General features: G+C 36.9%; 3 protein-coding genes across 3 annotated transcripts; 2 read left to right on the plus strand and 1 right to left on the minus strand.

Moving 5' to 3' along the window:
• The first annotated feature begins 176 nt into the window (after window positions 1-176).
• On the plus strand, window positions 177-3,577 carry LOC9323623 (HIPL1 protein). Its single transcript, XM_002887513.2, has 7 exons — window positions 177-724; window positions 833-990; window positions 1,244-2,029; window positions 2,116-2,329; window positions 2,435-2,613; window positions 2,698-2,939; window positions 3,037-3,577. The coding sequence occupies exons 1-7, from the start codon at window positions 634-636 to the stop codon at window positions 3,455-3,457; spliced, it is 2,091 nt and encodes a 696-aa protein (XP_002887559.1). The 5' UTR covers window positions 177-633; the 3' UTR covers window positions 3,458-3,577.
• Window positions 3,578-3,648: 71 nt separating this feature from the next.
• On the minus strand, window positions 3,649-6,938 carry LOC9323624 (hydroxyproline O-galactosyltransferase GALT5). Its single transcript, XM_002888945.2, has 7 exons — window positions 5,879-6,938; window positions 5,523-5,755; window positions 5,109-5,399; window positions 4,787-4,915; window positions 4,510-4,683; window positions 4,265-4,372; window positions 3,649-4,171 (listed from the first exon to the last, which is right to left on the minus strand). Exons 1-7 carry the CDS (start codon window positions 6,741-6,743, stop codon window positions 3,959-3,961), a joined length of 2,013 nt encoding a protein of 670 aa, XP_002888991.1. The 5' UTR covers window positions 6,744-6,938; the 3' UTR covers window positions 3,649-3,958.
• A 3,697-nt stretch (window positions 6,939-10,635) lies between these two features.
• On the plus strand, window positions 10,636-13,987 carry LOC9325055 (putative boron transporter 5). Its single transcript, XM_021010302.1, is given in 16 exon segments — window positions 10,636-10,793; window positions 10,795-10,860; window positions 10,927-11,009; window positions 11,116-11,188; window positions 11,190-11,306; window positions 11,397-11,535; window positions 11,620-11,785; window positions 11,877-12,001; window positions 12,077-12,112; window positions 12,114-12,251; window positions 12,327-12,421; window positions 12,505-12,622; window positions 12,688-13,025; window positions 13,109-13,388; window positions 13,502-13,621; window positions 13,724-13,987. Coding segments are annotated over 16 exon segments (1,986 nt in total). The 5' UTR covers window positions 10,636-10,761; the 3' UTR covers window positions 13,784-13,987.
• Window positions 13,988-14,112: the final 125 nt, after the last annotated feature.

Raw genomic sequence — 14,112 nt, forward strand, 5'->3', positions numbered from 1 at the left:
TCTTATTCAATGCGTTTCCAATTTGATCATTTTCACATACTTACTTTATTATCAAAACTAAGTTATGGTTTGGAATAAAAAGTAGTTTTGCAGTCTTAAATGGAAGAGAACTTGAAGAAGACAAGTCCTTTTTTTTTCTTTCTTCTACCAACTTCAAACCTACTTTTCGAACCCCAATAAGTTCCTAGAAATCCAAAACCCAAATGTATAAAGTCAACTACTTTGACTTTCACATCTGAAGACATATAATCCCGTGGATGAGAAAAGAGTTGAAAAACAATCAAAAGCTAGCAAAGCGAAGAAAAAGACACAACCTCTGTTCATCGTCTGTCTCTGTGACACGAGAAAGTTGAAAAATTCAAATGAACATGATAATATTCATTAATTATTTTATGAGAAGAGTGATTTCTGGGGATATGGTTGTTAGTTGTCATGGGAAGACGGTAAACGCCATCGCAATTGCATTTATTCTGTCTGCAGAGTCAAACGAACTAATTTTATTATTTGATTTTCAGTCCTATCTCTTGTCTTGTTCTGAGATCAGATGTATAAAAAAGAGACTTCTTTTCTTCTTCTCTCTTGATTCTCTCTTCCACTGTCATTATCCTCAAGATTTGTCTCTTGTGAGACTCGATGACGCTTCATCGATCTCTTGTGTTCTTTTTCTTGTTCCTCTCATGTTTCTCTCTTTCTTCATGGGCTCTTCCTCTCTGTTCCGATTCAAGTGAGTTTTTTTTTTTTTTTTTTTGTTCTGCTATTGATTTGGTATTAGTAGTTCTGCTATTGTAGATTGATGCAATGGTCAACATTTTGTTTTTTGATGGGTTTTCAGGAGCTCCCTCGGAGGTGAATTCGACATTGAGCTTTTGTCCTTACAAAGGAAAAACATGCTGCAATTCAATGGAAGATTCCAGTTTGATGAAGCAATTTCAAGCTATGAACATTTCCGACAAGGGTTGTGCTTCTGTTGTAAAATCAATCCTTTGTGCTGTAAGTACAATCTGTCTTTTATCTCTAAAGATTCTGCAAATGTTTTCATTATGCCATACTCATACTGTCATACATAATCTGCTTCGAGCTGTAACCATTTTTACCTGATTTGTTTGGAACCATTGTGCTGTTTTAGGGAAAGGTGTCTATAACTTCTCCCCCACGACCTACTTTTGATAATGAATCTGCAAAATAGGAATTCTGTTCTAAGTTTCTTCTTTTTTTGTTTTGTTTTGTTACTGTGATGTTACAGAAATGCGATCCTTTTTCATCGGATTTATTCAGAGATAACTCAGATCAGCAGTCTGTTCCAATCCTCTGCAACTCTACCAGTTCAGCAAATTCCACAGAGGATTTTTGCTCTGAGACATGGGAGACATGTCAAAACGTTTCCATATCGGGTTCTCTTTTCGCTGCCTCATTGCAAGGCCGAGCTGGAGCCCCAGCAAATAACAATGCCTCCAAGCTTGCTGATGTATGGCAGTCCAAAACCGATTTCTGTAGTGCCTTTGGTGGAGCTAGCTCCAATGAAACTGTTTGCTTCAGCGGTGAGCCAGTTGCTCTTACTGACAATGACACTACTCCTGACAAGCCGCCTTCTGGTTTATGCCTTGAGAAAATCGGGAATGGTTCTTACCTCAACATGGTTCCCCACCCTGATGGCTCCAACCGTGCATTCTTCTCTACGCAACCTGGAATAGTATTCTTGGCTGGTATACCGGATCAAGATTCTGGCGGGGTATTGGACGTGGATCCATCTAGCCCGTTTGTGGATTTGACTGATGAGATTCATTTTGATACTGAGTTTGGGATGATGGGAATGGCTTTTCATCCAAAGTTTGCTCAAAATGGGCGGTATTTCGCTTCTTTTAACTGTGATAAGTCCAAGTGGCCGGGCTGTACTGGAAGGTGCTCATGTAACTCCGATGTGAACTGTGATCCTTCCAAACTAACTCCTGACAGTGGATCTCAACCTTGCCAATTCCAAACCGTAATAGCTGAGTATACAGCCAATGGTACCTCATCAGACCCTTCTAAGGTATATATACTCTTTTCGATCCCTTTTCAGCATCATAAAATTTTGCGTTTGTCATAGAGCCTTAAGTTTTTTTTCTCGTTGTTCAGGCAAAGAATGCTAAGCCAACAGAAGTCAGGAGGATTTTCACAATGGGACTTCCCTTCACATCACACCATGCTGGACAGATTCTCTTTGGTCCAGATGGGTATCTATACTTTATGATGGGAGATGGAGGTGGAGGCGCAGACCCATACAATTTCTCACAGAACAAGAAATCTTTGCTAGGAAAGATCATGAGGCTTGATGTAGATAACATTCCTAGTGGGTATACTTTGGCTTTTGTTTACGTAGTAGCTAAATTCGTAACATGTCACAGCATTATAGGAATGTTCTTTGTTGTTTACCAAGATCCACAAATGTCTTCAGGTGCTTCTGAGATCTCCAAAATGGGTCTATGGGGAAACTACTCTATACCAAAAGACAACCCTTTTCGTGAAGACAAAGAGCTTGAACCTGAAATATGGGCTATTGGATTGAGAAACCCTTGGAGATGCAGCTTTGATTCTTCTAGGCCTTCTTACTTTATGTGTGCTGATGTTGGACAGGTACTAGCTTGTTTCGACAATGAGCATGTCTGTTTATTTTGTTTGCAGTCTTCCACTGTTCTTGATATGTTTGGTGGTTAATAGGACACATATGAAGAGGTGGATCTCATTACCAAAGGAGGAAACTACGGTTGGCGTGTTTACGAAGGCCCGGATCTTTTCCAGCCGGAGGCATCCCCCGGAGGAAACACATCTATTAAATCATTAAACCCAATATTTCCTGTGATGGGTTACAACCACTCTGAAGTTGACTCAAGCGGAAAATCAGCTTCAATCACTGGAGGGTACTTTTATAGATCTGAGACTGATCCTTGCATAGCTGGAATGTGAGCTAAGACACACTCTTTCTCTATTTCCTTCTCTCTTGTGGCCCTCACATTTATATGGTAACAAAACATTTTGCAACTATAATGTTTTTTGTAGGTATGTGTATGCTGATCTATATGGAAATGGCGTGTGGGCGGGGATTGAAACTCCTGCTAATAGCGGGAACTTTGTGACCAACAGAACAACCTTCAGCTGCGCCGGTGACTCACCCATGAAATGCAGCGATTCTCCGGGAACTTCAGGGTTATCTCTAGGATATGTCTTCTCCTTTGGTGAGGATAACAACAAAGACATCTACTTGCTTACAAGCAATGGTGTCTATAGAGTGGTTAGGCCGAGCCGTTGCAACTTGACTTGCTCCAAGGAAAACTCCACGGCAGCTAGAAGAAAACCCGGTCCCTCGAGTTCTCCTTCTTCTTCGCCGTCCTCTTGTTATAAGCATATAAATGGTTTCCATGGAAGCTTCGTGGTTTTATTTGTGTCTCTGTCTTTGATTCTGCTAGGTTTATTAAACTAGTTTTTCAAAAGTTGTTTCTTCTTGTTTGTGTTGAAAAGTATGTTGAGGATGGTTTGAGAGAATACATGTATGATGATGAATGAGACCAAAGATATTCTTTCACAAATATGTTCATAACTACTCTAAAGAACAACAGTAGACTATGTTTTACTGTTGAATGTTATCTCTGAGTTAGTGTATAATTATCTTTTTGTCTAACACTTTGTAAACATGTATTGCTCAGTCATATATCGTGTTGTGAAGTCGAAAGACAAAGAAAGAACAGATTTCCATTTAGATTTAGATAATGAACAAATTCTCTATGTTTTCTTCCCTACTTGTTCTCTCCATTACTTCAACAGATCAGAAGGCTTGAAGCTGCAGACCAGTCGAACAATTCCAGGTTCGCTCTTTCTCTCTGTGTGGTGAGCTTGCAAAATTGATTTTTTAATTTGCCCTGGCATTCTACAGCAAGCTTGAAGGCATATTCTATCCCAGAAAACGCAACTGTTTCCTCAAGTATCATCTCATGTTACAACACTCAGGCTTGTTCTGTCTTAAGAGCTTATCCCATAAGCATATCATCTGTCTTGGCGACTGGTAATGAGCTGTGTAGTAGTTCTCAACACAACCAAATTGGCAGAATCTCAGACTGTGTCTGTAATCCACTGGGTTTGTTGTGTTCTTGAAATGCTCAACCCACATTCCCACACTCACGTCCTCCATCTTGAACAGCTGGTATATGTGAACAACAGACTTTTTCAACAACAGAGAATGAGAAGTGTAAAAGAAGATGATACAACTGGTTTGAATCTCTCTTTTGCTTACCCGTAATTTATGTCTCTCAAACTTGTCCACGATGAAGCGCGCAATGTCAGAAGATAGAACATAACCGGGTCCATTTGCGTAGGGCGGATAGTCCTCCTCTGGCCATTCCTGATATAATCCACAAGATATACGTTAATGATGAGTGACAATCTTAAAGTATTCACAGAACTAACACTTAAAAGCGCCGCACTATTTCATCCAATAGGCTGCATATAAAGATGGAGTGTGATGCAGAAATAATGTACCTCATATGTGACTGCCCATTTACCCCCACGGAGAGGTTTGTGGTAATAATTCATGTTACCAATGTACAGGCTTCTACCTTCGGGTACTTTTTTCACTTCATTGATCACCGCACCAAGTTTTACAAATGTATCATCGTCACATTTCATTATGTACTTTGCAGAGAATGCAAGAGCCTGCAGCAATCAAAGCCAAAAAAATTCAACAATCAACTCCACAGAAACACTAAATCAGGAACAATTCTGCGGAAGCATAACCTATATAAAATCTGATACTCACTCCATGTTCACATATGGCAACAGTTTTCAGCACGACAAGATCATAGCTATCCATGTATGGAACAAGTACAATGTCCCCAAAATACTCTGCTTCTTTCTTCAATTCCACATTCACCTCCTTCCTCCCATGCTGTGAATGCACATCACGGAGAAAGAAAAAACAAACAAAATTCTGTTCAGGTAACAGTTGCATTTTGATGATGCTCAAATCAAACTTTGTCTCTGTACTATTAAGCCCTCATGACTTTTTTTTTTTTTTTTTTTTTTTTGTAATCAAGCACTCATGCCTTAAGACTTGATAAATATGTAAAAATCCAGCTTACCAGCGCTACAAAGAAACGAGCAACAACTTTTGCAGATGTGATAAGAACATGCTGCATCCAGGATTTCCTCACAGCCATCCGCTCAGAGAAATGATTGCCTGCGGAAAGAATGCCTATGAAGATCTCCACAGGCCCATCGGGAACTACAGGGGCCTGCCATCTCTTTGACAACTCGAGATGCCTTTGGGGAGCAAAGCTAGGATGTGATGTTGGCAGAGAGGCAACAAAAACAGAATGGACATCAATGTCTCCATTTACGGTTAGCCCTGTTGCATCCTCGAGGGTGAAACCCTATTATATATAACAAAGAATTACTAACCAACTCGTTCTACGATCTTCACTATTATGGATCGCATGAATAAAACCATTCATTTGGACACAATCATACAGAAACAGGGTAGGATATATACTCACAGTGCGATAAGGGAAAGATGTCACATGCTTTCCATCAACATTGATGTGGTAGCCCTCTAAACCGGCGCTAAGAGTTAGAACAAACAGCTTCTCTTCCACAAAAGGAAACGGCCATTCTACTTTGACCCTTTTTCTCCTTCCTATGAGTCGATTCAACCACCATCTTGCCCTCGACCCTTCTGAGTAGTTATCATCATCACGAATCCACTTCTCACACTTCACATGACTATCAACTGCAGCCACAGTAAAGTATTACTCAACAGATGACAAGAACCTTAATTTGCTAGCTTACAAACCAACTATCTAAAACTCTCCTACAAAGTTCAGATACCAAATAACAAAGGAATAGACCTCACCAGTCTCTTCCTCGGCTCTTGACTTCCATCCTTCGCAACGTTGTGCAGGTCCCCATTGCATTCTGTAGCAACTGTTCTGCTCAATCACCGGTTTTTTGCTCCAATCTCCCTTAAGCCTCGGATTGAAATGCAGAATCCTAGGAGGATCCTCTCCTTCAACAGTCTTCAAACCTTGAAGCTCTATCACAAACTGAGACACCAACTTAGACCAATCTCCTTCCTTGGGATGAGCTTTCCTCGGCCTCCCCACCAGAGTTATGTGTGAACCCAATGTCAAACCACACGGCAGCTCCATCAGTTTGTTCTCCCGGTTCATAAATTCCGACCCGGTTAACGAAACAGAATGTGGACACGAATCTGATTTGTTCTTCTCTGGCTTCTCCACTAGTTTCTCAAGCCTTCCTGATTCAAGCTCCTTCCATAGCTTGCGACCTAGCTGCCAAGCTTCCTTAGCCGACTTGTGAAGCTCCACTGACCCGTCTTTACTACTCGGGTCGAAAGTTTCCGAATCAAATCTCAAACTTGAGAGAAGACCCCGATGATGTTCACGGACCTTGTTCTGGTCCGTCCGGTTAACAATGGTCGGGTCAGAAACCGGGTTCGAAACTGGCTTCAATGGAGGATCAGGGATTTTCACGACATGGGGCTCTTGCTCGCTATTGAGCTTCTCGAGTCGGGAAAGAGAATCAAGAGGCACGGAGCTGCTGGACCAGGATTTGAATACGAGAGGTATCTCTACTGAGACAATTATCAGATAGAGAAACCCTATTGCCATTATTACACGAACCGATCTCTGCTTCCATAGTGAAGAGAACAGATCAAGCTTGTCGATTTTTTCAACTTTCGACAATTTGGGTTTTTTCATTTCTGTTTTTTTCTTAGGATCCAAGCAATGGAACGAATAAAAACCTAACTTTGAAACAAGAAGGATAAACAAAATGGTGGAATAGAGAATTTGCAATTTGTTCACGGGAGCAAATGAATATAAGCAGAGGATGATGACGATAGCTGCTGAAGAGGAAGAGATCTTGAATCTTGGGATACGCTATAGTGGAACTTTTGGGCGTATGTTAGTAGAAATATTTTCTTAATAAATTAGTACTTGTTTTTCAAAATTATTTTTCTTTCAAATTAACGGTGATAAAATTATACATGATTTTTACCAATTAAAGCTCCGATTGGTTATATTGTACAATCGCATAATGACAAAAATTGTATAATAAAATTTCGTAGACTGAACAATAGCAGAATAAAATTATTTAAAAAAATCTGTTAATTAGATACATTCTATATAATAGCGAAATGTAATATTATATTATCAATATATATTGATATTTAAGAAACAAAATAATTTTTCAAAAAAACCCGGGTGATATTTGATAATAAAATTATATAAATATTAATACTATAATTCTTAATAAGTTATGAAATTTTCAAATATTATTTGAAAAATGGATAAATTTCATTGTAGACAATTATGTCATGACTTTTTTAATTGCTAATATTTTGTATTGGGTAAAATAATAAAAATATATTATGCAAATAAGTATTTATTTGCATAATGAGTTTTTATATTTATTTTTAAGAAAAATAAATAAATTTTGCGTTTTTGCGTAGTCTAATGTGATTATGCAAATTTTATTGATTCACAAATTTTTGCATAATCACATTAAAAACGTCATTCCACCATTATAAGATTATCAATCGGAGTCTTAAGAAAATTTGTATAATATCTATATATACATTTTTGGATGACTTTTAGCAAATAAATCCTGGAGTTGGAATGTATTTACGGATGAATGCCATTGGCATTAATTATTTAAATTTGAAAAATATTAATTAAAGATATTACCAACACGATTTCGAGAATCATAAATTCATATCTTCCTTAATTTTCTGAGTCATTAATGTGATAATCTTTAGGAAATATTTCTCTCTAAAAAAAAAATCCACATTAATAAAGGCATTAAAATCGACGCTAACAATTAAATTATTTAGATATTCAATTATTTTAAGATTCTTATATCTTATTTGATATATTTTTTTAATATCTCATTCTTTAATTACTGCGTTTAGAATTTATTGGTTGTTACCTGGTGAAATTTATTGGTTGTTACTTAATAAGTACTTATGGTGCGTTTATTTTAGTTAATATCTAATTTAAAGGATTTGTTTTCTTTTATTATTAATAAACGAATAACATGTATAGAAATAAAAGATTTTTCTTGCGACTCCATAATAAAAATATTAAACTCTTATTTTCTACATTTCTTACACATAATATCCTCTTATTCAATAACAAAAAATATATATTGCATATTTTTAAAAATATTTATAATATTTAAATTATATAAAAAGTTTGTAATATTAATATTATTTCAACTCTATACAAATTTAATATATATGTATATATATCTTATGGGAACCATTTCACGGGACGGGTAATATGATGGGACGGGTTTGGGTTGATATTTATAAAAGATAGTATACCACGGGTGAAATCCTAAAATTAACAATCAAAATAATCTATCAAACAAATTACATTTTGATTTTTTTAAGAAAATATAGCCCCGCGGTGTACCGCGGGTTAAAATCTAGTTTGATAAAACATAAAGATGTAGGATTTATGCTTTCATCTTAAAAAAAGTTCAGATAATAACTATACAAATAAAATTCATTACGCAGATAAATAAATATAGTTGCTTCATTATGCGATTTTTATTTTGTAAATTTTTGTTTTATCTGTAGTTTATGTTATTGGACGATTATGTAGTATTATCACTCAAGAGCAACATTTTTATTATATTGAACCAAATTTTTTTTTATTTATTATTAATAGTCCTACAGAATAGAAATTCTGAAATCTTCATGATAGAGAATACAGATAATAAATAAGATTCTCTCGAGTTCCAATGGACAAAATTGTGCTATACAAGACTAAAATAATCATGACCAAAAAAAAAAAAAAGACTAAAATAATCGAAAATAGGTGTATGTGACATAAGCCCATGTCTCACTACTGTATATTATACTAACCCAAAATGAATAAAATAAAGAAATTAGCCATTAGGAAATTTGAAGGCTAGACTTTTTAAAAATCTTTTCGTATGGGCCCATCCGTGCCTTCTTCAATGGGCTTGAAGAATTAGACATCCCATTATTGCCTATTTCCTTTGCTTCATTAATATCTTCTGGAGTTACTTTTTTTTTTTTTTTTTTGGAGTTACTACGTTAAATTTCTTGTTATTACAGCCAGAAAATAGACCACAATCTGAACTGGAAGATACCTTAAAAGTTAGTACTCTTATTCTCTATTTTATTTTAATTTATATATATAAACATGTCTTTTTCTGTAAGAAAAGAAAAAACTGATTTCGATTATCCAGTTGAATAACTCATATAAGGTTACATTATCAAAACATTTTTAAGTTGTAAACTTGGACTTAAGCACGTCGATCGATTGTTTATCATCAGCCGTCATAAACGCTATCATCACCGCAATTGAAATTACGTCGGAAAATTGATGTTTTTATATGATGCATCAATGTAGCTAAATCTGTTTTGGAACTTGAAAGTTGCCACTTTGTACAACTGATCTCCTTCTTCACCATTAATTAATCTAAGATTTACTAAGCTTATATTCACACACACACAAAAAAAAAAAAAAAACACACGTGTATGAATGAATATTCATGTATCTAGCCGTGGTCATACAAAGATGTCAAAAAGAAGATATTATTACCAAAAAAATAATCTATTGTCAATAAACATGCAATATTAGAAATTGAATATTGGTAGTGACATAAACGATAGACACTACTAATACAAACCATCAAACGTAAAATCGGGATCATTGAAAAAACAAAACATTATATTCTTCATTTTTTAATACTTGAATTATACATGTTTTTAGTTCTTGAGTTACGTTCACTAGTTATTTCTGACGACAAACAAATTCAACGGTTTCGAAAATTCGGAGGAGAAATCTAAGATGAAGTTTCATACATTGATACAAATAAATATATGTAAGTTTTAAAATTTTGTTTGTCAGATAATATTAAGTTTTTCCAAAACACAATTTTGTAGCTGAAGAGAAAGTTTTTGGCTGTCGGTAGTACGGCCATTTAAAAAATCAACTCCAAAATTCACCATTCGAGTACTGACACGTGGCAGTAGGACCACCAGAAGTGTGTCCCCACCTCTCCCTATATATCAGATGGCCATTGCCACCTATGATCGTCGGCTCCGGTGATTCTTGCTCTCTCTTCCGTCGCACTTGTTTGTTTCTCTGTACCACTCCAACTTCTTAGTTCTTGCATGTCAATTCTTTTTTTCTTCTCTTTTCATAACATGTATATTGCGTGTTAATTCTTACTTTCTTTGTCTGATTTTGTGTTTGTAAGATGTTAAAGAGATTATAACTTCTAATTTCGATGTCAAATCAATATATGTATTTTAAAAGAATTGTTCTTCTTTTTTTTACCTGTGGATCTATATTAGATTTACGATGCATTTTAATCAGTGGAGTTTAATGAAAGAATTAGATTCTTAATAGTTTGTTGGTACATATGCAATTTCAGATTTTCTTTGTCATAAAAAGAAAATTTCATTTCTTTTTGCTTGTTTTGTGCATTGTGATGTTTCAGCTGCTAATAAGTAGCCAAAAAATTTAAAGACTTTGAAATTCTTCTCTTTATAGTTTGTGTCCCAAAAAAGACTGAACCATCAAATTTTTTTACAAGAATTGAAGTCATTTATATGTGTTATACATAATATATAGCTTCCTTTTTGTGTGGTTAGGTCATAAAAAGACCTCAGAGCAAAGGCTAACATTCGGAACAGAGCAACGTGTTTTAGAATCTCCGATCCGAGTGATTTGAGATATGGAGGAAGAAAGGATGGAAGGCTCAAAGAGGAGATGTCAGAGGAAGAGCCTTGTGTTACAAGCAAGACTGGATCGCTGGTCTCCGTTCTGGTTTCGGGTACTCATAATAAGATTCTTATTGAGACATAAAGACAAACAGAATTGTGATTATATGTTTTTGAAGGATTTTAGCACCGACAACATATGTTTTCTTCGCCTCTGCGCTTCCTGTTATCGCCTTTGGCGAGCAACTCAGCCACGACACAGGTCTATTTGCCATCTTTTTCACGGTTTATTTGGGTCTACAAGCTGCACACGTACGTTTTGGTCCTGTTTTTAGCGTAATCTGAATTCAAATTTGGGGGAATTATAGAGAGATCGTTGAGCACAGTGGAAACGCTAACGTCAACAGCGTTATGTGGAGTGATACACTCGATATTGGGAGGAACCACTGCTGATACTTGGAGTTGCAGAACCAACTGTCTTAATGTACAAATACTTGTTCGACTTCGCTAAAGGAAAACCAGAATTGCGAAAACAGCTCTACTTAGCTAGGGTTGCTTGGTAATTACTCCAAAACTCTAAATCTTTTTGTTCTTCTATAAACGTTTTTTTTACTGTAAAGTTATGGTCTTGCTGGCTGTTAAATTGAAGGGTTTGTGTGTGGACGGCTTTGTTACTGTTCCTAATGGCGATATTCCACGTGGCTTATATCATCAACCGGTTCACGAGGATCGCTGGTGAGCTGTTTGGTATGTTGATCTCTGTTCTGTTTCTCCAACAAACCATAAAGGTATCAATACCAAAAGGCGCAGTCCACCTCTCACCTCTGATGGTTGGCAAAAGTTATTATATATATTTCAAATGAAATTGGTAGAATATGTTGAGCGAATTTAGGATTCCAAAAGGTGAAGACTCAAAACTTGAAAAGTATCAGTTTGAGTGGCTCTACACAAACGGACTTCTCGGCCTTATTTTCACCGTCGGTCTTGTCTACACCGCTTTGAAGAGCAGAAAAGCAAGGTCTTGGCGATACGGAACAGGTAAGAGAGATTTATCTTCTCATGCTTTAGTGATCATTTCACTGTAAAAACAGCTACAAGGCCTTAAAATTATGATTAAATATATGTCAAGGATGGTGCCGAAGCTTCCTTGCAGACTACGGAGTTCCATCAAAACTACCCTCTGGTGTCCCGAGAAGACTCGTTAGTCCTCTTCCATGGGACTCTGTTTCTTTAAAACATTGGACTGTCATCAAGGTTACAACACAACTACATTATAAGATTTTGGTTCATCATCCAAACCTCTTAAAGATCCGTTTTTGTTCTGTACAGGACATGTGGAAAGTCTCTCCGGGATACATATTTGCGGGCGTTTATACCCGCATTGATGATCGCAGGTCTCTACTTCTTTGACCACAGCGTTGTCTCGCAGCTCGCGCAGCAGGAGGAGTTCAACCTCAAGAACCCTTCTGCTTATCACTACGACATTCTCTTGTTAGGTTTCATGGTAATCAATCTTTCTTTCTCTGCAAGCTAACTTTGAATCTCAGGTTAAAACCTTCAAAACTGTGTGGATTTTCAGGTGTTGATCTGTGGATTGCTCGGTCTGCCGCCTTCCAACGGAGTCCTCCCGCAGTCTCCTATGCATACCAAAAGCCTTGCTGTTTTCAAACGACAGGTCTAATCAATACTTAGTTAATCAGCACTCAAATATTCAGATTAAGCTGGTCTTATGAAACTTGGTGGTTAATTTTTATTCCATTAATGAGGAAGAAGATGGTAATGACAGCCAAAGAAAGCATCAGACAGAGAGCAACGTCTTCCCAAGTGTACGAGGATATGCAACAAGTCTTCATCGAAATGGACAAAAGCCCACTTGTAAGTAGTACTGTCGTAATAGACTCATAATTCAATAATCCGGTTTTCAGGATTTTAATCTACAGGCTGAGACACACACAACACTGATAAATGAGCTGCAAGATCTGAAAGAGGCAGTGATGAAGAAGAGCGAAAACGATGGATATACCGGAGACGAGAGTGGTTTCGATCCAGAGAAGCATGTTGACGCTTACTTGCCTGTTCGAGTCAACGAGCAGAGAGTAAGCAACCTGTTGCAATCACTGCTAGTGATAGGTGCAGTGTTTGCTATACCGGCCATTAAGCTCATACCTACCTCACTTCTATGGGGATATTTCGCTTACATGGCTATCGACAGTCTCCCAGACAACCAATTCTTCGAACGCACAGTACTTCTCTTCGTCCCACCAAGCCGGAGATTTAAGTATGTGCTCTATAAATGCTCTGTTTTTAAAAAAAAAAGATTTCCTTCAAAGAGTAATCATGTGATTGTTTTGTCGTTGTTAGGGTCTTGGAGGGAGCGCATGCATCGTTCGTGGAAAAAGTTCCATATAAGTCAATGGCTGCATTCACATTGTTTCAGATACTCTACTTTGGGCTTTGTTACGGAGTGACGTGGATTCCAGTGGCCGAAATCATGTTTCCGGATCTTTTCTTCCTCCTAATAGCCATCAGGCAGTACCTTCTTCCTAAGCTGTTTAAACAAGCCCATCTCCGGGAACTCGATGCCGCGGAGTACGAGGAGATCCCTGGAACTCCTAGAAACCCGCTTGAACTGTCTTTCAGGGTGAGTCAGTGTCAATATAATATGTACATTCTTTTTATTCTTGTCATTCAACGCGTCTAGACTCTAGAGTAGATTCAAATATTGAGATTTGTGTATTTAACCATGTTTTAAAGTCGACTAACTCGGCAAGAGGCGTCCAAGAGTGTGATGCGGGGATTCTAGACGAGTTAACAACGAGCAGAGGCGAGCTTAAAGTCCGTACGCTCGGTCATAACGAAGACAAAGGCCACCAGGTTTAATTCTTTATTTTTGTTTGGTAAAGAATTTATATATAGATCGTTGAGTTAAATTTTAACTTTGTGAAAAGAATTTCATAGACTTATGTTAACCTGCAGATATACCCCAAGGAGATAGTAGAAGTAGGGGATGTGGACATGAGTACTTCCAGAGAGTGATCTCTATTAACAATAACGGTCAAGACCAATTTTGCAAGTGAAGATCATGATGGTGGTCATGTGCAAAACATAGATGATATGTGGCTTTTATTTTTTCCTAAATAAACCCAAGAAGATGTGTTTGTCAAAATATCAGTTATCTTGTATTTTTCGTTATATTAACTTTTTTTTTTTGGTTTTAAAATTTTTTCCAACTGGTTGGGATTTGAAGAGATATTGTGAATTTTTAGGATACTTTCGTTGGAATTGTTAGATTTTAATTTTAAAAAAGAAAAAATAATTTGTGATTTGGTGAGATTTTAAACAGATATTATTGAATGATTTGGTGA

The sequence above is a fragment of the Arabidopsis lyrata genome (genome assembly GCF_000004255.2).
Source record: "Arabidopsis lyrata subsp. lyrata unplaced genomic scaffold ARALYscaffold_2, whole genome shotgun sequence".
Lineage (NCBI taxonomy): Eukaryota > Viridiplantae > Streptophyta > Magnoliopsida > Brassicales > Brassicaceae > Arabidopsis > Arabidopsis lyrata.

Coding starts and splice junctions, on each gene's coding strand:
- LOC9323623 (XM_002887513.2), top strand. CDS start 634: ATGACGCTTCATCGATCTCTTGTGTTCTTTTTCTTGTTCCTCTCATGT. Junction 991..1,243: donor TAAAATCAATCCTTTGTGCT/GTAAGTACAATC, acceptor GTGATGTTACAG/AAATGCGATCCTTTTTCATC. Junction 2,940..3,036: donor GATCCTTGCATAGCTGGAAT/GTGAGCTAAGAC, acceptor TGTTTTTTGTAG/GTATGTGTATGCTGATCTAT.
- LOC9323624 (XM_002888945.2), bottom strand. CDS start 6,743: ATGAAAAAACCCAAATTGTCGAAAGTTGAAAAAATCGACAAGCTTGAT. Junction 4,684..4,786: donor TTGCCATATGTGAACATGGA/GTGAGTATCAGA, acceptor TGATTGCTGCAG/GCTCTTGCATTCTCTGCAAA. Junction 4,172..4,264: donor TTGAGAGACATAAATTACGG/GTAAGCAAAAGA, acceptor CACATATACCAG/CTGTTCAAGATGGAGGACGT.